Source organism: Schistocerca gregaria, chromosome X (assembly GCF_023897955.1).
Source record: "Schistocerca gregaria isolate iqSchGreg1 chromosome X, iqSchGreg1.2, whole genome shotgun sequence".
Classification (NCBI taxonomy): domain Eukaryota; kingdom Metazoa; phylum Arthropoda; class Insecta; order Orthoptera; family Acrididae; genus Schistocerca; species Schistocerca gregaria.
Window position 1 is genome coordinate 602,413,519 of NC_064931.1, and position 20,460 is coordinate 602,433,978.

At 38.9% G+C, this 20,460-nt stretch overlaps 1 protein-coding gene across 50 annotated transcripts in view; it reads left to right on the top strand.

Moving 5' to 3' along the window:
• The window catches only part of LOC126298928 (ensconsin), a 394,125-nt gene that overhangs the window by 259,839 nt on the left and 113,826 nt on the right, over positions 1–20,460 (top strand). For 10 of the 50 annotated variants that reach the window (XM_049990511.1, XM_049990507.1, XM_049990490.1 and 7 more), the window contains exon 3: positions 17,757–17,834. The exons of the other annotated variants lie outside the window; for them this stretch is intronic. In XM_049990511.1, coding sequence (XP_049846468.1) covers positions 17,757–17,834 — 78 coding nt within the window. The remainder of the gene's footprint in view (positions 1–17,756; positions 17,835–20,460) is intronic. 50 annotated transcript variants of the gene reach the window in all.

Sequence of the window (20,460 nt, forward strand, 5' to 3'; positions counted from 1 at the left end):
CGCCGGTGGCGACACCTACAACGTGCTGACATGAGGGAAGTTTCCAACCGATTTCTCATACACAAACAGCAGTGGACTGGCATTGCCTGGTGAAATGATGTTGTGATGCGTCGTGTAAGGAAGAGAAATGCGTACCATCACATTTCCGACTTTGATAAAGGTCAGATTGTAGCCTATCGCGATTGCAGTTTATCGTATCGTGACATTGCTGCTCGCGTCGGTCGAGATCCAATGACTGTTATCAGAATATGGAATCGGTGGGTTCAGGAGGGTAATACGGAACGCCGTGCTGGATCCCAATGGCCTCGTATCACTAGCAGTTGAGATTACAGGCATCTTATCCGCATGGCTGTAATGGATCATGCAGCCACGTCTCGATCCCTGAGTCAACGTTTGCAAGACAACAACCATCTTCACGAACAGTTCAACAACGTTTGCAGCAGCATGGACTATTAGCTCGGAGACCATGGTTGCAGTTACCCTTGATGCTGCATCACAGACAGGAGCACCTGTGATGGTGTACTCAATGATGAACCTGGGTGCACGAATGGCAAAACGTCATTTTTTCGGATGAATCCAGGTTCTGTTTACAGCATCATGATGGTTGCATCCATGTTTGGCGACATCGCGGTGAACGCACACTGGAAGCATGTATTCATCATTGCCGTACTGGCGTATCACCCGGCATGATTGTATGGGGTGCCGTTGGTTACACATCTAAGTCACCTCTTGTTCACATTGACTGCACTTTGAGCAGCGGACGTTACATTTCAGATGTGTTACGACCCGTGGCTCTACCCTTCATTCGATCCCTGCAAAACCCTACTTTTCAGCAGGATAATGCATGACTGCAAGTTGCAGGTCCTGTACGGGCCTTTCTGGATACAGAAAATGTTCAACTGCTGCCGTGGCCAGCATATTCTCCAGGTCTCTCACCAATTGAAAACATCTGGTCAATGGTGGCTGAGCAACTGGCTCGTCACAATACGCCAGTCATTACTCTTGATGAACTGTGGTATTGTGTTGAAGCTGCATGGGCAGCTGTAACTGTACACGCCATCCAAGCTCTGTTTGACTCAATGCCCAGGCGGTTATTACAGCCAGAGGTGGTTGTTCTGGGTACTGATTTCTCAGGATCTATGCACCCAAATTGCGTGAAAATGTAATCACAAGTCAGTTCTAGTATGATATATTTGTCCAATGAATACCCGTTTATCATCTGCATTTCTTCTTGGTGTAGCAATTTTAATGGCCAGTAGTGTATTTTTGCAGTGAGCATTAGGGTTAATACTTATTACAAAAAACTTTTTTATGGCTTTTTGCATGCTACTTATTAACATGTCATGTGAATTTGTTTCAAGTCCACTGGCTGTATGGGGCAGGACTCATACCTCAGGCTTGCATAGGTTTATGGCCCATGTGGCAGGGGGTTGGTAATGGGTGTAGCGGAAAGTTGGATGTGGACATTGTGTAGATTTGGTGGGCAGCGATGTACCAGTTTAGGAGAGATGGGAAAGCTTGTACGTACGATGTTCCTCATGTCTAGACACAATTATAAGTAATTGAAGCCGGGAAATGAACATCCTATTTCATTCCGCTACCCACCCTGTCTGTGCACAATTACCATCCATCCTTATGCTGCACCAGCTCCCAACTCTTTGCCACCTGCGTCATAACTCTTTGGAATATCCTGGTACAAGACCTGTTTGTTACACCCTCGCAGCACACCATACTCCAGTTCCGTCACAGTCTTATCCTATACTGTCAGAGGCAGTGCCACCTGTGAAAGCAGTTGTTACATACCAGTTCTCGTGCAATTTCTGCACAGCTTATTATATGGTTATGACTACCAACCAACTGTCCATTAAAATGAACAGCCACTGCTGAACAGTCCAAGAACATAGCTGACCACCCAGTGGTATAATACACAGAATACACTGCTAAGCACACCATGCTTAATTTAAATAGCTGCTTCACACCCCAGACCATCTGGAACCAATTTTCCTATCTCTCATAGTAAAGCCTAGGCAACAATTTATGTTCTCTTAATGTAGAGCAGTCTGTGTGAACGTGTCATGGTCATAGTAATACAAACCTTGGCCAATTGGAGAAGTTGATATTGACAGCACACACAGTGCCCAAGAGAGGGCTAATTAGACAGCATATTAAAATGTACAAATAAAAAAATACACATAAAGTCACCAAATCCCGTTAGCTAGTAGAGAATATATATTTTAGCAATATGGACTTCAGCTGTGGAAGCTCTATAAAACAAAAATATTAATCTGTATCAAAAATGCTACTGTAAATGGCATATACAAGTAGTGGATAATTTGGTAAAAGGCTGAGTGGTCTGCAATTTTTTTTTTTTCAGAAAGCCATACTTTTTTCAGTATCGTCAATATTCTTGACGGAAGCTCTATAAAACAAAAATATTAATCTGTATCAAAAATGCTACTGTAAATGGCATATACAAGTAGTGGATAATTTGGTAAAAGGCTGAGTGGTCTGCAATTTTTTTTTTTTTTCAGAAAGCCATACTTTTTTCAGTATCGTCAATATTCTTGACATGAATAATGATTGTCAAGCTATCTTTGTGTTATCAGCTAGGCCACTTACACAGAAAACAACTTGACACAGTTTAATAATCGATGTACAGTACTTCTAATCTACATTCTAATGCACACCCATACTGCTTCTGGGGGTATCTTTAATTCCATCACAGTAATGTATTAATGCATTTGTCACTATACTTGCAATTTTCTTTGGAGTCTACAGATTGAAGTTCATAGCACAGCTGAATAACGCAAGAAGTTTCCATGTACTTAGCATTTTACACATCTGTGAAATTTTTAACCTGATAAAACTTTTATAGATCATTAATTAAACTTTTAATATAGCCAAAAGTAACTCATTTGTTTGTCAAGAATCTTCTGTATATTTCTTCATATTTTTTGAACAAAACAATGTAGATAATGTTTTGGACAAATTTAAATTGTTCTGCTATATTTTATCCTCTGCTTTATATTCTACTTAAACAAAGTCGTTAGATGATTCAATTTAACAAGGAAACTATTAGTTGCTTGATACTAAATATTAGACCTTCTTTATGAAAACAATTTACATTGAGAATACCCGTAACATTTTCACTGTTCAAGTATCAGTGTACATGACTTCTAAATTACATAAAGTTTGCATACCCGTACTGTTTACAAGAGATTTTGAAATTCTTTCACAGCCATGATTAAAGTATTTATCAAGCTGTCAAAATGTCCGAAACCAAAATAACAGGCATCACCATTCAGTGGAGCAAGAATAATAGTCAGCATCTACTACTAGTGAGAGCAGACAGTGATGCACATCAGTCACTGTCATGCTTTTTTCAACTAAAATGTCGAACTGGTTGTCATACTCTGGAGAGTCAGACACCACCAGGCAATATTGAATTCTTAGAAGGAGATGACTCTCCATTACATCAGTGTACACTGCATTTGTCTTTTGGCTGACCAAGTGAGGTGGCAGGATCACATTCAGGAAAACGACGGTTCAAACCTGTGTCCAGCCATCCTGATTTAGGTTTTCCGTGATACCCCTAAATTGCTACAGGCAGATGCCGGGATGGTTCCTTTGAAAGGCATGACCAACTTCCTTCCCTATCCTTGCCGAATCTGATGGGACTGATGACCTCGTTGTTTGGTCCCCTCCCCCAAGTCAACCACCCAACCTTTTGGCTGTTTAGAACATAATCTGTTCACCTAATGCCCGATCTGTAGGAGAAAATCAGTGAAATATTGCTTTCATACAGAGCCACAGAAATCATGCCTTACTCAACCACTTCACTCAATTTTTTCATGTTTAATAAACTAGCCATAAATTGAGTTACGTGTTTTCTCCTTTCCTTCTCCCCCCTCCCCTCTTTCCAGCCTCCCACGCTGTGTAATTGTCCATGAAATAATGCAGAGAATTGTTTTGATGTCTTCCTTTAATCCAACCTGGTGGGAGTCCTAAACATGTCAGCAGGTATTCAAGAATAGGCCACACTAGTGTTCTATACACAGTCTTCTTTAGAGGTGAAACACACTTTCCTAAAATTCTCCCAATAAATAGATGTCGAGTATTCACCTTCCCTACTACAGTCCTTAGGTGTTCGTTCTATTTCATATCACTTTGAAATGTTACATCTAGATGTGTAATTGATGTGACTGTGTCAAGCAGTACGCTGTTAATGCTGTCTTGGAATATTATGGAACATTTTTCCGACACATCTGTATTAACTTACATTTCTCTATATTTAGAGCAAGCTGCCATTCATCACACAAACTAGAAATATTGTCCAAGTCATCTTGTATCATCCCAAAGTCCTACAGTCACTGAACGATGACAACTTCATCCGAAAATAGCTACAGATTACACCCCCCCCCCTACAGATTACCCCCCCCCCCCCTCATCTCTCAGATCATATATGTATATAGAGAATAAGAACAGTCCTTTCACATTTCTGCGGAGCACTCCAGACATTACCCTTGTCTCTGAACAGCCATCAAGAACAATGTACTGGGTTCTGTCACTTAAGAAGTCTTCGAGCCACTCACATATTTAGGAACATGTGCTGTAAGCTTTTACTTTTGTTAACAGTCTGCAGTGGGGCCAGTGTCAAATGCTTTCCAGAAATCTAGGAACATGGAATCTACTTGTTGCCCTTCATCCATGGTCCGCAGGATATTGTGTGAGAGTAAGGTAAGCTGAGATTCCCATGATTGATGCTTTCTAAATCCATGCCTATTTGTGGACTTAAGTTCTTACTTCTCAAGACATTTATTATATTTGAACCTTGAATGTGTTCCCAGAATTCTGCAGCGGACCAATGTTAAAGATATTTTTCTTTAATTCTGCAAGTCCGTACTTCGTGCTTTTTATGTACAGAAGCCACCTTCACTTCTTTCCAGTTGCTTGAGACTTTGCGTTGAGTGAAAGATTCTTGATAAATGCGAGCTAACTAAAGAGCCAGTGCCGTAGAGTACTCTATGCAAAGTTGTATTGGAATTCCATCTGGACCTCTTGACTGATTTGTTCTCCACCCTTTCAGTTTTTTCTGTATGCCAGGGATGTCTATTACTATATCATCAATACAAATGTCTGTATGACATCAAGTGATTTTGTGATTGTTCCATTGTCCTCCACGAATGAATTCTTAAACATGATATTTAGAACTTTGCCTTTCCTTTTGCTCTCTGCTATTGCTACACCAAATTGGTCAACAAGTAAGTGGATAGGGGCCTTAAACCTACTAAGTGTTTTTATGTATACCCAGAATTTTGTCTGGTTCTTTTGAACACATTTTCTGAGAAAAAGCCCACATGCAGTTGAAATATTTTTGACCTCATAGTTACCATCCATCCTTATGCCACACCAACTCCCATCTCTTTGCCACCTGGGTCATAACCCTTTGGAATATCCTGGTACAGGGATTAGTGACCATCATGTTATCGTAGCAACTGTGATTACTAAAGTTAGCTAATCAGTCAAAAAGGCTAGGAGAGTATTTCCGCCAGAAAGAGCAGATAGGCAGTTGTTAGAATCCCACTTAGACAATACACTGAAATCATGTAGTTAGAGTATGATGGATGTAGAGCAATTATGGGCAAAGTTTAAATGGACTGTAAATCATACTCCGGAGAAGTATTTGCTGAGTAAGTGGATTAAGGACAGACAAGACCCACCATAATTTAACAACAAAATTCGAAAAATACTGAGGAAGCAAATGCTGTTGCACTCTTGGTCTAAAAGCAAATGGGTAAATGATGACAGTCAAAAGTTAATAGAAATTCATGCTTCTGTAAAAAGATTGATATACGAAATTCACAATAACTACTTTAGTAATAGATCTTGCCAAGAATCTGAGAAAATTCTGATCCTATGTAAAATTGCTAACATACAAACATACTGTCATTTGGCCATCACACAGGCTTCCATATAGAGGACATAGTAATAATCACCACTGGTTTAGAGAAACAACTGAAGGAGATGAAAACAAATAAATTGCCAGGTCCTGAAGGAATCACATCTTTGTTTTAGACAGAGTACTCTACAATACTGGCCCCTTACTTAGCCTGCATTTTTCGTGAATCTCTCACCCGAAAAAAGTGCAGGTGACTCGTGTTTATAAGAAGCATAAAAGAATGAATCCACAAAGCCACAGACCAATATCTTTAACATCGGTTTGATGCAGAATTCTTGAACATACTCTCAGTTTGAATATAGTAAAATTCCTTGAGAGAGAAAAATTTCTGTCCACAAATCAGTGTGGTTTTAGAAAGCATCGTTTGTGCAAAGCTCAACTTGCCATTTTCTCACATGAGACCCTGTGAAATATGGATGAAGGGTGACAGCAGATTCTGTATTCCTAGATTTCTGTAAAGCGTTTGACACGGTGCTACACTACCAATTGATGTCTTAGACAAAACGTCTAGTTTGTGTGATGAACAACAACTAGCTCTAAAGGTAGAAAAATGCAAGTTAATGCAGGTGAATAGGAGAAGCAAACCATAATGTTTGAGTACAATATTAGTAGTGTGTTGCTTGATACAGTCACTTTGATTAAATATCTAGGTGAAACATTGCAAAGCAGTATGAAATGGAATGAGCATGTAAGGACTGTAGCAGGGAAGTTGAAGGGTCAACTTTGATTTATTGTGAAAATTACAGGAGTGCGTGGTTCATCGGCAAAGGAGACCACATGTAGAACAATAGCGCGACCCATTATTGAGCGCTGTTTAAGTGTTTGGAATCCACACCAGGTCGGATTAAAGGAAAACCCTGAAGCAATTCAAAGGCGGACTGTTAGATTTGTTACCCGTAGGTTTGAAAAACACATGGGCATTACGGAGCTGCTTTGGGAAATCAAATGGGAATCACTGGAGGGAAGGCGACATCCTTTTCGAGGAGCACTATTGAGAAAATTTAGAGAACCAACATTTGAGGCTGGCTACAGAATGATTCTACTGCCACCAATATACATTTAGTGTAAGGACATTGAAGATAAAATTAGAGAGATTAGGACTCATATGAAAGAGATTAGGACTCATATGGAGGCACACAGGCTCTATTTGCAAGTGGAACAGAAAAGGAAATGACTAGGAGTAGTAGTACAGGGTGCCCTCCAGCATGCACCATATGGTGGCTTGCAATATATTATGTAGATGTGGAGGTAGTAGATCGTATGCTAAAATACATTGGTGGTAATGGTATGTTTTGCTCATCGATCTTTTTACAGACTCAGTAGTTTCTACCAACTTTTGTGTGTTTCTTTTTTAATCAAGAGTGGCACAGTCTCTGCTCCCTTAGCAATTTCCATATTTTGTTATTAAGCCCTAGTGGATCTTCTCCGCCATTAATCGACTTATTTGGGCACATACTAATCCTGGGCATGATTTACAATAAGTTTAAACTTTACCCATAGTTCTGCATCCATCATATTCTAAGTGATGCTAATTCATTGTCTAAGTATAAAGCTAAGAACTGCTTATCTGTTCTTTACAGCATAAAAACTCTCCTAGGCTTCTTGCTGGCTTTATTAATTTTAGTAATCATTATTGTTGTGATGTGATCACTAATCCCTGTCTCTTTGTTGATACCTTTGATAAAGTCAGGCGTGTTTGAAGCTGCAAGATCTAAAATATTTTGGTTTCATGTGTATTGTGGAATTAACTGCCCAAGACAGTTTTTGGAAAATGTGTTCAAAAGTACTTCACAAGACTGCCTATCTATACCTGGAATGAATCCATAGACGTCACAGTCTATACTGAGTAGGTTGAAGTTGCCTCCAACCAATGTGTCATGACCAGGGTATCCCCACACTACTAAGTGGTAGACTTTGTGTGTGTGATTGTAAGACTGTCATGGGGGAATTAGATGGCTGGTAAAAATATGTTGATAATTAACATGAATTCACCTGACGTTTTACTTGCAGCTAGATAACTTCACAATGAGACTCAATTTCAGCCTCGATAGACAATATTTTTGTAGACTGCAATAAACACTTCCCCCCCTATGACGTCTTCTTGATATATGTTCCATTCCTCACTAAATATTTCAGATCGTTCTTCTTCGGGTTTAAGTAAGTTCTCTGTTCCAAGAATAATTTTAGCACAACAACTTTCTTGAAGGGCAGTATCTCTCTCTCTCTCTCTCTCTCTCTCTCTCTCTCTCTCTCTCTCTCTCTCTCTCTCTCTCTCTCTCTGTCTCTCTCTCCCTCTAACCAAGAACCAGCAGATTGTATCCATTCCTGGCATACGAAAGTGAAGTCCAGCAGTCAGCGAGCCAGCCATTCACAGATTTCATCATGTCCTTCATCTTATGTTTTACATGATTATCGTGGTCACTTCTTTCGTAAGGTTTTTAAATGCGAGGGTGATTTCTATGGAAAGGACAGAGCCAGTTTCATTCTTTATCCTTCACCAATCTGAAGGGGTACTCAATTTTTAATCTCATTGTGGCGAGACATTAAATTCCTCCTCCTAGGATATGCCCCATGACTAGACCTGTTGAGGCTTGTATGGGTACCTGGATACCACCTCAATGACACCGAATGAGAGACCTTTGTTGCAGCCAATCAGCACAGCAATGTACCGCGAACTCCTAATTCAGTGTTCCGTTTGTGCTGGTGATTGTCTATTCCTATTGTAGGCCTGTAGGTGTTTCCTCTTCAATTTTCTCCTCTTGTCCTCTGGTTCATTTCATCCTCACCAGCTGTTGTTAGATTACTGCCTAGGTCTGTGCCAGTCCTGCCCAACTTTCCTTCTAATAGATTTCTGGTTCCTTCAAGGAAACATCATGTGTTATCTCATTAATTTTGTGCCATAGCCTATCTTCTCTCGAAGAAATTCTTTTCATGGTAGGCCACTATTGGTTGTTTATTACATTCTCATACCACATAAGCCAGAGCTCTTTTGCAGCCTCACTCATGTATGTTACTCGTTTTTGGTTTATCTTTTTCAGATTGTTCATGTCCAGTTATCAGTGAATCATTTACCTTGGGGCTGTTGCATATTTTAAACTAAGTCACATCTTTATGCACAAGAGAAAATTCTAAGCACATCTTCTTATTGTTGCTGTGTTTCCTAGTAAGACTGCCATTCTTGCAGGAGCTATGCCTTTACTTCTTCTCCTCCTTTTAGGGCAGTTTCCCATTTGCCAGTAGGTGAATACCAAGCTAGTTCCCAAGTTCTGCCTCACATATATGCTATGCAAACATGTAGAACACTTTCTCACACTTGTACACAGAATTAACTGTATATGCAGACAGATTAAGTGCACTGCTGCTGTTCTGGGGGTGAATAGGAGACTGAAGATCGTAGCTGTTTGGTCGCCTTAAACACTTACTCAGCATCAGCAGCATCTTCTTCATCTTTTTCCTTCTCACAGTACCAGTCAAAATACCCATGCTGATGTTCCAACAATTCACAAAGCACTGTTTATAACATTTTCCATTGATTTTCCCAGCTTTGGCCAGTATTCTTTGCCCTTCTTCCATATTTGTATTTCTATTGGCCATATAACTATAACTACACTGAGACCTCCAGCTGGTTCAGTTGTATATGTACCTATAAACTGCATATTCACACTTCATTTTACTTGTAACAAGGTTTGTGCTGGTTTCACCATATTAGCCTAAACACTAGCTCCATAACCTGCAAACATGACAGAGTGGCCTTGTGATTATTCTAATACTGTGTATTGTAAGTCAGGACCATTTCCATCCTATATGTGCTAGATTGTTTGTTACATAAAATTATTTCTTGCACACTTGTATGATATTGTGGGAAGAGAAGACTTTTCTCTTGTCTAACAGCAACTCCATATACTTGATGACATCTTTTTAGCTGTTCTTGATCTATCTTTACTTAAGAATGTTTGCTTCTTCAGAGTTCCTCATAGAGTACAAGGTAAACCGTCTTGTATGTGGCCGTTTAGAGTTTATTCTCTGTTCAGTATTCTTGGAGAGCACCTAGCATGTGATTACAGTTGTCTTAGTTTTTGTGTTGAATCTCCTGCTACCACCTGAATTGACTTGCCTGCAAATAATATGCAACCTCTTACTTTTCTTGTAGCTCCAATATTTTCCTGCAGTGTCACAAGTGAAACATCCGAAAAGATGGGACAGCAAATCTAGCCTTGTAGACAACCTTTTGTTAGTTCTTTCATATCTGCTCAGGTAGCTGGACACATTAACACGACCACTTCCAGGTTGGGCAGATATGCCAGTCCTGGATTGAATCCGCTCAATGGATTAATGTTAAGGGCTCAGTGTGCAGGCCTGCCTGGATCTGATTTCCCACATCACACTACATTAATACTGGTCTGGTTTCTATCTTCTGTCTCAGAATACAAGCTACACTAACATTTAGAACACTTTCTCATGCTTTAATTGAGAATTCACTCTATATGCAGTTGTATTAGGTACATTGCTTCTGTCCTGTGTCATGAATAGTAGGACAGCAAGTGTCAGTTCTTTTATTAACTATTTTCTGGGTCAAGTAATTTTTTATTTTCTGACACAGAAGTAATACCATAGACAGTTGTAGAGAACTCTTGGATATCTAGTTTCCTTCAGTTGCATGAATAAGATGGGTCACTTCAGTTTATTGAACACCCCAACAATAACAATCAAAATTCCTATGATGTACTTCTCTGTTGATGCTCTAATGGTACACATGGAACTGTTTTTAGCATTGTCCATTGATTTTCCTTTTCTAAACATATACTGATTCGATTTTATGCCTGCGAGAATCTCGCAAATTTCTAAAATTTTTCTTGAATCTTTCACATTATGTTTAAAATGCTTTTCCTGTGATTCTTAACTTTTATTTTTCCCAGTATTTAGACCTAGACCATGTCTTCCATATGTTTGGGACTCTTCTTTAACATAGACATTCATTATATTACTTTGTAATGCATAACATGACTCAATCTCTCGGTGCCAAAAGATCCTCTGCTTTTTTTCCTTTGGACCATGGAACTTTATCTTTTTCAGTATCAGTATTGATGTGAAAGGTATTACTATAGAGGCATTATTACAGGATATATTCACATTTCTTCCCTTATGTGCTTTAGTCATCCTACAGTTGCCACCTGGAAGCAGTACTGCCATTAAAAGTTCTATTTATGGTACAGCCTTATTTTCTCATGGTGGGCAGGACCATTTGAGACTTTACAGCCTTCACAAGGTATCTCTAAGAGATACCCACTACATTTTATGTGACACAGTTGTTCTTTAGGCAGAATTCAGAGTCAACACTTAATGCAGAAGCTGTTACATAGAGTACCAAATTTTGTTTAATGAATTCCCAGCCAGTAAGACAGTCATGGACATCACGAAGATCCATGCAGCCATATGTACCGATGCCACCCACAGTGTGACTGAAGCTTAATAGTTTGTTGCCTTGCAGGACAACATTTGTGTCTCTGAACTTGTACATCCCCAGCATTTTGCTTCAAGTTAGAGCTCAAGTTATCTGTTACTCAGGTCACCAGTGGTGAAGTTACCAGACGATCCGAATGCATAAGAGCACAAAGCAATATGCATAATGTTGCCATCTTAATAAGAGCACATGTGGAGATTACATTGGTCATAAGTTAGTTATTCTAACCTTTCCATTACCTTGTTGTTGTTGTTGTTGTTGTCGTCTTCAGTCCTGAGACTGGTTTGATGCAGCTCTCCATGCTACTCTATCCTGTGCAAGCTTCTTCATCTCCCAGAACCCACTGCAACCCACATTCTTCTGAATCTGCTTAGTGTAGTCATCTCTTGGTCTCCCTCTATGATTTTTACCTTCTATGCTGCCCTCCAATACTAAATTGGTGATCCCTTGATGCCTCAGAACATGTCCTACCAATCGATCCCTTCTTCTGGTCAAGTTGTGCCACAAACTTCTCTTCTCCCCAATCCTATTCAATACTTGCTCATTAGTTATGCGATCTACCCATCTAATCTTCAGCATTCTTCTGTAGCACCACTTTTCGAAAGCTTCTATTCTCTTCTTGTCCAAACTATTTATCGTCCATGTTTCACTTCCATACACGGCTACACTCCATACAAATACTTTCAGAAAAGACTTTCTGACACTTAAATCTATACTCGATGTTAACAAATTTCTCTTCTTCAGAAATGCTTTCCATGCCATTCCGTTCAACTGCTCTTCCAAGTCCTTTGCTGTCTCTGACAGAATTACGATGTCATTGGCGAACCTCAAAGTTTTTATTTATTCTCCATGGATTTTAATACCTACTCCAAATTTTTCTTTTGTTTCCTTTACTGCTTGCTCAATATACAGATTGAATAACATCAGGGAGAGACTACAACCCTGTCTCACTCCCTTCCCAACCACTGCTTCCCTTTCATGTCCCTCGACTCTTATAACTGCCATCCGGTTTCTGTACAAACTGTAAATAGCCTTTTGCTCCCTATATTTTACCCCTGCCACCTTCAAAATTTTAAAGAGAGTATTCCAGTCAACATTGTCAAAAGCTTTCTCTAAGTCTACAAACGCTAGAAACATAGGTTTGCCCTTCCTTAATCTAGCTTCTAAGATAAGTCGTAGGGTCAGTATTGCCTCACGTGTTCCAACATTTCTACGGAATCCAAACTGATCTTCCCCGAGGTCGGATTCTACTAGTTTTTCCATTCGTCTGTAAAGGATTCACGTTAGTATTATGCAGCCGTGACTTATTAAACTGATAGTTCGGTAATTTTCACATCTGTCAACACCTGCTTTCTTTGGGATTGGAATTATTATATTCTTCTTGAAGTCTGAGGGTATTTCGCCTGTCTCATACATCTTGCTCACCAGATGGTAGAGTTTTGTCAGGACTGGCTCTCCCAAGGCCGTCAGTAGTTCCAATGAAATGTTGTCTACTCCAGGAGCCTTGTTTCGACTCAGGTCTTTCAGTGCTCTGTCAAACTCTACACGCAGCATCGTATCTCCCATTTCGTCTTCATCTACATCCTCTTCCATTTCCATAATATTGTCCTCAAGTACATCGCCCTTGTATACACCCTCTATATACTCCTTCCACCTTTCTGCTTTCCCTTGTTGGAATGGAATGCCATGTGGCTAGGGCCTCCCGTCGGGTAGACAGTTCGCCTGGTGCAATTCTTTTGAGTTGATGCCACTTCAGCGACTTGTGTGTTAATGGGGATGAAATGATGATAAAAAATAACACAACACCTAGTCCCTGAGTGGAGAAAATCTCCAACCCAGCCGGGAATCGAACCCAGGCTGTTAGGTACGACATTCCGTCGCGCAGACCACTCATCTACCGGGGACGGACATTACGGTATGAGTGGATGCCATGTTTCCAGTGCTTCCTCATACATTAAGCTGCTGTTCTATGATAATGCCTTTTACCACGGAGATCAGCAACAATTCACCATTGTAACTAACAGTTACAAGATGGCAGAATAGGGAGCAACAAATACTGGCCTCAAATTTACAGGCAAGAACTTGCAGTACACTATCTTCAAGCATGACAATTCAATTTTGTTAAGGAAGGAAAAAAGACAGCTTCTGTATCATTTGATTTACTGTCAACATTGGTAGATTGGAATCAAATTTCCGTATTTGTTGCCCATCTCTTGTGGTATCTCACTTGCTGTCATCCCTTTTCTGTTTCGTTCTGATTACTACCATACCAACAACTGAAAAATAGAATGTACTGTGACTTGCCAAGTGCCATATTAAAATGTGTTTTATTTTAATAGAATCTTTTATTGCCTTGCTCTGAAGGTATTGAAATTGTGAAGGGTATAAAAAACAACTGTGATCTAGGCTGAATATGATGAATGAAGTATCATGGCAGTTATGTGTGCACTTAAAGATGCTGTAGCAATATTGTGACACAGTGGTATGGGTACAGGTTATAACAGAAACTGGCCATAGATGACACAGAGCGTGTGGTGTCCACTGATGGCGTACAGAACATCAGTAAGGTTTGAGATGCACTATGATGACAATGTAAGGTACTTAACTGGCTTCCTATAAGGCACATGAATAAGTTTTGAATGGCTTGTGGAAATACCTCCCATTGCTACACTATTGTTCTCTGAAGATCAGCATTGGTCCATGGTGGTGGATTTAGGGCTGCAATCCTTTTGGTCTGATGCATTTTAAATTTGATGTAAGTCAGAGAACTGAACTTTTCAGCCTCAGTATTTGAAGTCCTTATATTGCAGCTACTCATTCTTCAGGCCTAATCATTGTTATCCACATACTATTGCAGGACATCCCTATAGACCACTTCCTTTACAGCATTCGTAGTAAACACATGTAGTGGTTTAGTGCTGTTAATGCTTCTACAGATGAGGACAAAATCACTGCCACAATATTAGTAGTGTCATAATGTGACACATGGCCATAACAAATTAACTGATAATAAGAGCTACTTTTAAATGTTAAACTAGGACTCACTTGTGAGCAGGACACTATCCCATTTTTCCTGGAATCATTCATGGTGGTAAAATCACCACATTCATCTACATCTGCATACATACTCCGCAATCCACCATACGGTGCGTGACGGAGGGTACCTTGTACCACAACTACCATCTTCTCACCCTGTTCCACTCTCAAACAGAACGAGGGAAAAATGACTGCCTATATGCCTTTGTATGAGCCCTAATCTCTCTTATCTTCTTTTGTGGTCTTTCCGCAAAATGTAAATTGCCGGCAGTAAAATTGTACTGCAGTCAGCCTCAAATGCTGGTTCTCTAAATTTCCTCAGTAGCGATTCATGAAAAGAACACCTCCATTCCTCCAGAGACTCCCACCCAAGTTCCTGAAGCATTTCTGTAACACTCGCATGATGATCAGACCTACCAGTAACAAATCTAGCAGCCCACTTCTGAATTGCTTCTATGTCCTCCCTCAATCCGACCTGATAGGGATCCCAAACACTTGAGCAGTACTCAAGAATAGATTGTATTAGTGTTTTATAAGCGGTCTCCTTTACAGATGAACCACATCTTCCCAAATTTCTACCAGTGACCGAAGACGACTATCCGCCTTCCCCACAACTGCCATTACATGCTTGTCCCACTTCACTCTGCAATGTTACGCCCAAATATTTAATCGACGTGACTGTGTGAAGTGCTACACTACTAATGGAGTATTCAAACATTACATGATTCTTTTTCCTATTCATCTGCATTAATTTACATTTATCTATATTTAGAGTTAGCTGCCATTCTTTACACCAATCACAAATCCTGTCCAAGTCATCTTGTATCCTCCTACAGTCACTCAACGACGACATCTTCCCATACACCACAGCATCATCAGCAAACAGCCACACATTGCTGTCCACCCTATCCAAAAGATCATTTATGTAGATAGAAAACAACAGCGGACCTACCACACTCCCCTGGGGCACTCCAGATGATACCCTCACTTCCGATGAACACTCACCATCGAGGACAACCTACTGGGTTCTATTACATGACCACATGCTTCCTTTGTGTGAAGTAATGCATCTGGAGAGTCACTGAGTATGCAGAGCAACTTTCAAAAACCTGACAGTACAGTCTAGTATAAGATCTGTATCCAAGAACCTACTGCAAGTTCTCTAGTCAAGGCAGTTGCTGTGCTGGTTCAGTGTCTTTGGATACTTATCGCATGGTCAACCTTACCCATATTGCAGTTAAATGTTGTCCCTCTTCATGAACCTTCTTCACTGTCATGAATGACTCAAGGAATAACGTTAAACTTGTGGTCTACCTCATGTCAACAATCTGCCGATACACCAGCTGTGTATAATATCAGAATGTGTTTGCTGTTCCGTCTCGTTTTCTTTCAACTTGAATGCTGCGTACCAATCGTCCACATGGCTGTTGAAGGTCTTGTACTGGTGTGCCATGTATCTCACATGTTTCCATGTTGTACTGTCTCAGTGTGGTTTGCAAAGTGCTGTTGTGATCCAATATATCTTCATGAATCACAAAGCCATATCTTTCATATTTGTGCTGCCACCACCACCGTGACTATCACTACTACTTATAGTACTGGTACTTGTATTATTGTTATTAGTAACAGAAAAACTGTAAACATTTTGAACCTTTGATAAAAAAGTAATATAAATGTATGTTGATTATTTTGCAGTCCATATAACTCAGCAAGAAGTTTAGAGTGTAGTATGATCCGTTTGTGGTGGACACAAAAATTAGGTGGTTCCTTTAGTCTGAAATAATATTTTATGATAATTCAAAGGATCAAACAAATTATACAATATCTAGAAGTATAAATGTTAAATACCCAAATTAATCACACATCTGCAGTGCTGCTGCTGCTGCTGCTGCTGCTGCTGCTGATACTACTACTACTACTACTACTACTACTACTACTACTACTACTACAGGTGCTGCTTCTTCTTCTTCTTCTTCTTCTTCTACTACTACTACTACAATACAGTATACATTGAAATTATTGTAGCACATGGATGCTTCTGAAGTGCTGCAATTTGAGTGTGCAGTCATCTTTAGTGAATAACGTTAAGAAGTTTATAGTGATTTGATGCATTACAGTGATATTTGTTTACCTCTATGGTAGGGCAATTGGTGTGTCTGACTGCCTCTCAAGGGAGCTAAATTTGATCCCAAATACCACCAAGAACATTGTCTTGTTTGGAAAACAGAAGCGAGGTTCACTCAGACTGATAAGGCACATATGATTTAGACAGAAGATGACTGATTGAGTGATTGACAGGGCAATGCCCTACATCAAGGTAGCATAACGGATTTATTGTAACATTGTTTACTAAGTGATATTGGGAAGAATGGGAGTAAGTTTCTGTAAGGCATATTAATTCCTTATCTGTGTAAAAATATTTTTATTTTAACGTCTATTTTCCTTGCCTTTGAGATTGAAATTCTGTATTGTTCATTACGTACTACAAATTCCTTTACATTAAGTGCAGATAAAGCCAAAAGGTGGAAATCTTGAGAGTAAGGTGGATGTTGCAACAACTTAAATTTAAAATCTCTCTGTTTTACCTCTGGAGTATAGTATCTTAAAAAGAAGATTTTTAATTATGGTATAGCTGGAGTAACAAAGCTGTTCCTGGTGGTCTAACATAAAATTTGGAGTCTTGTGATCATTTAAATGGAGATGTGTTTCAGGTCTTTACTTGCGGTAAAATGTAATTTGGTAAGTCTCTAATTGACACAAGTGGCTGAGGATGCACAACCCAGTTGGCTAAAAAGCAAGTTAAAAATCTTCTTTAGTTATTTCAAAGCATAGTCACTTCATGTTGTGGTATTTATGCCAAGAAATGGAAATTGTGCTAGTATGATCAAATACAAAACTTTTACAATCACTTCATGTGTAATTTAGTACTGGAATAGTAGTCATGTAAAAAGATATTGCTGTGTTAAAGTCGTTTGACACCATATGGCACACTTATATTGTAAAATTTATGAGGGTAAAGAACCAGGAAAAGGAAAAGAAAACAAGTGTTGTTAGTGTCACATCAGCACATAAATATACTTTTATAATTACATTTGTTCGTGCCATATTTTCTCCTTACTACTTTTATGTACTTGATTACTTGATTTAGTATATTTTGAAGTTGCAGAATTATTTTGTGGGTGACGGTATCAGATAGTTCAGAATTGTGTCTCATACAATAACAACATGGACAAATCATTTATGTCATTAGCGTGTTTGTATTCTGTTGAGAGACATGCAAGGTTCTTGTCATCTGTCTAGGACAATCTGGTACACTTCACTGGTTTGCATACGTTGGACAAGAGCCCGATTTACTTCAGAATGAAAGTGTTAGCGAAGGTAATATTAATAATTACTCCCCAACTATAGAGATGTGGTTTGGCAGTCTTAAGCATGGATAGCATTTTACAAGTGTTGTTTAGTAATTAATTGAACATTTGCACATTTACCAAGAAGAATGTATTGTATAGAATACTGCCATGTAGCTTGTCTTATTGCATTGTAACTTTGTTGTATTTGCATGTTATGGCACCCATTATTTTGTGCATGCTAGCGTATCTGCAGTTTTGTAGGTTTGAAGTGGAGTACAGTTCTTTAACATGCTAGAAGCAAAAGCAGTTTCACATTCTGTGGGTGAATAATAATTTTGTTCTTTGGTGTACTGAGATCATCTGAATGATATGAGAGAGATGGAAGGACATGATAGTAGAGAAATGTAAAAGTTATTCAATAACTGTATAAAAAATTGAATGTCATATAATGATTACACAACATTGTAACAGCTCTTGTCACACATGTTGTAATACATTTAAAAAATATCAGAACATTTGCCTTATAAGACGTGCAAAAAAATATCCATAAAATTTTCATCATCGCTGCCTTATGCTGCCCTTTTTCCAGATTTTATTCACAGTTACAGTCTAAATACAGCAGTGGTGAGGAAAAGCACTGCAGTGAGCCCGTAGAAATGAGGTAAAGTTAAGTGTTTTTGATTTTTCTAGTTGCTGTGTGTAAACTGTCACAAAATGCTGGTATTCTATCTGTCTGTTGCTGTGCAGTGATACACAAAGATTTGAAGAAGGAAGTATGGCTCTAGGCCCCAAAAAGAAAAAGTGGGTGCAATCCCTTATCGAGGGGAATCAATATTCACGTGGGAGCAGTCATTCAGTTTTTCACAGGTCTCATTTATAAGCTGTAGAACATGTCAGTTTTCTTGTTCCCTAGAGTCTCTCTTATTATGAACACACAAGAATCATAGATAACAAAATTGTATGCACGGTTTCTTCATATTGCTCCTGCAGGAATGTTTTCATTACATCAAAAGTCGTGGAGGATTTTGCAATTTTTTAAGTAATACATGTTAACTGACTAACTTATTTTTCATTTTAGGAAGCATTGCAGTTTTTCGTTGATTTCATTTATATTGGGAGACTGCAGAAGTAAAACTTTGGTAGTTATACTTTACTGTTCATCAAATTTGGTCCTCTTTTACATACTAACATTTGTGTTGTTAGATGTTGCACTTTCTTGTGTGACACCACATCTATTTTGCTGCTGATTATTTTTGTGTGTTTTTAAATGGCTGTAGTACTAGAACCACAATGTAGATGTGTCGTATGGGTGAAATATTGTTAAGTTGTAATAACCAGATATGCTAACCATAGAACCTGATTACATATTTAAATTATTTTTGATTGCCACAAATTACTGCAAAGGAGAAGTGCAACTGAGTGTCTCAGTTTCTGTTCACATTTAGTAACATTACTGCTGCGGCAGTTTCATAATTCCCGAAATTTGCCCACTACAGGATAATTAGCAGTCTGCTCAGCCATCTTTTGCAATTCCTATTCAGTAGGTAACATTTTTGTCTGTACTTATCTCTGATCATTTTTCTCTACAACTTTTGACTTTTATGTTGAAATGCCAAATTTGCCACACAATTTTTTGTTTAATGTGAATGGCACAATAATGAAATTTTGGAATCGTATTCAGGACAAGTTACACTCGTATATTGTTGCGGTGATTCAGATTTATTTCCCTGTGCCTCCTTTAAATCTGGTAATGTAAATGGATCCTGTGTAAGAAGAGACCATTTCTCATAGTTACCGAATGTAGATAAGAGTTCTATAAACTTACCCGCCAGCTATACATGAAAACAACTTCGTCTTCCAATGAATTGGCTGCAAGTTCCTAGACATTCTCTAGAATGCTGTTTTACTATCTGATTGATGATTATAATTCCAACGTCACACCTCTGATCTCAATAGACCTCTGTCTTTAGACCAGCTTGCTGAAGATATCAGTTTAACAAAACTCAACATAAAGTTGTATTGAAATAATATGTGGTCTTCTTTGGCAGATGGGCCTGTCTTCCAGACTTCTGCTAGTAGATTAAGGTTAAGATTTTCTGTTCACCCTCTCTACTGCTGCTTTTATGTGTTTGTTGTATTTCATATCTTCATTAAAAATTGAAGATGAATGGGTCACTCAAATATTATGAATATTTCCTCACTTTCTAGAACAGTGTCTTCCATTTATCTACTAGGCAAATTACAATTGACTTCATCAGATTAATATTTTGTGTAAATTATCTTGACTCTCTGAAAATTGATCCTCTACTGTTCATAATAGCATGTTCAGCAACAAAGCTGGGAGTGCTAATTATGAAACCTGAGAGGCTATGTATTGAAAACATTAACAGTCTTATCTTACTTCTTAATCTTATCACTAATGCTGCATTTATTTATGACAAACACTACTTGTCCAGAATTATGTACTGGCTTCTGTCAGAAGTTTATACACCCAATCACATATTCAGAAAGATATCCCATGCAATTCTGTCTTTGCAAGTCCAGGATAACTTGGTCTTTCAAAGTCCAGGATGTGACTCAGTGTCAGATGCCTTTTATGAATGTAGGTAGATAGAATCTAGATATTTTACAGTCTCTGCAATTTGCTAGACAAC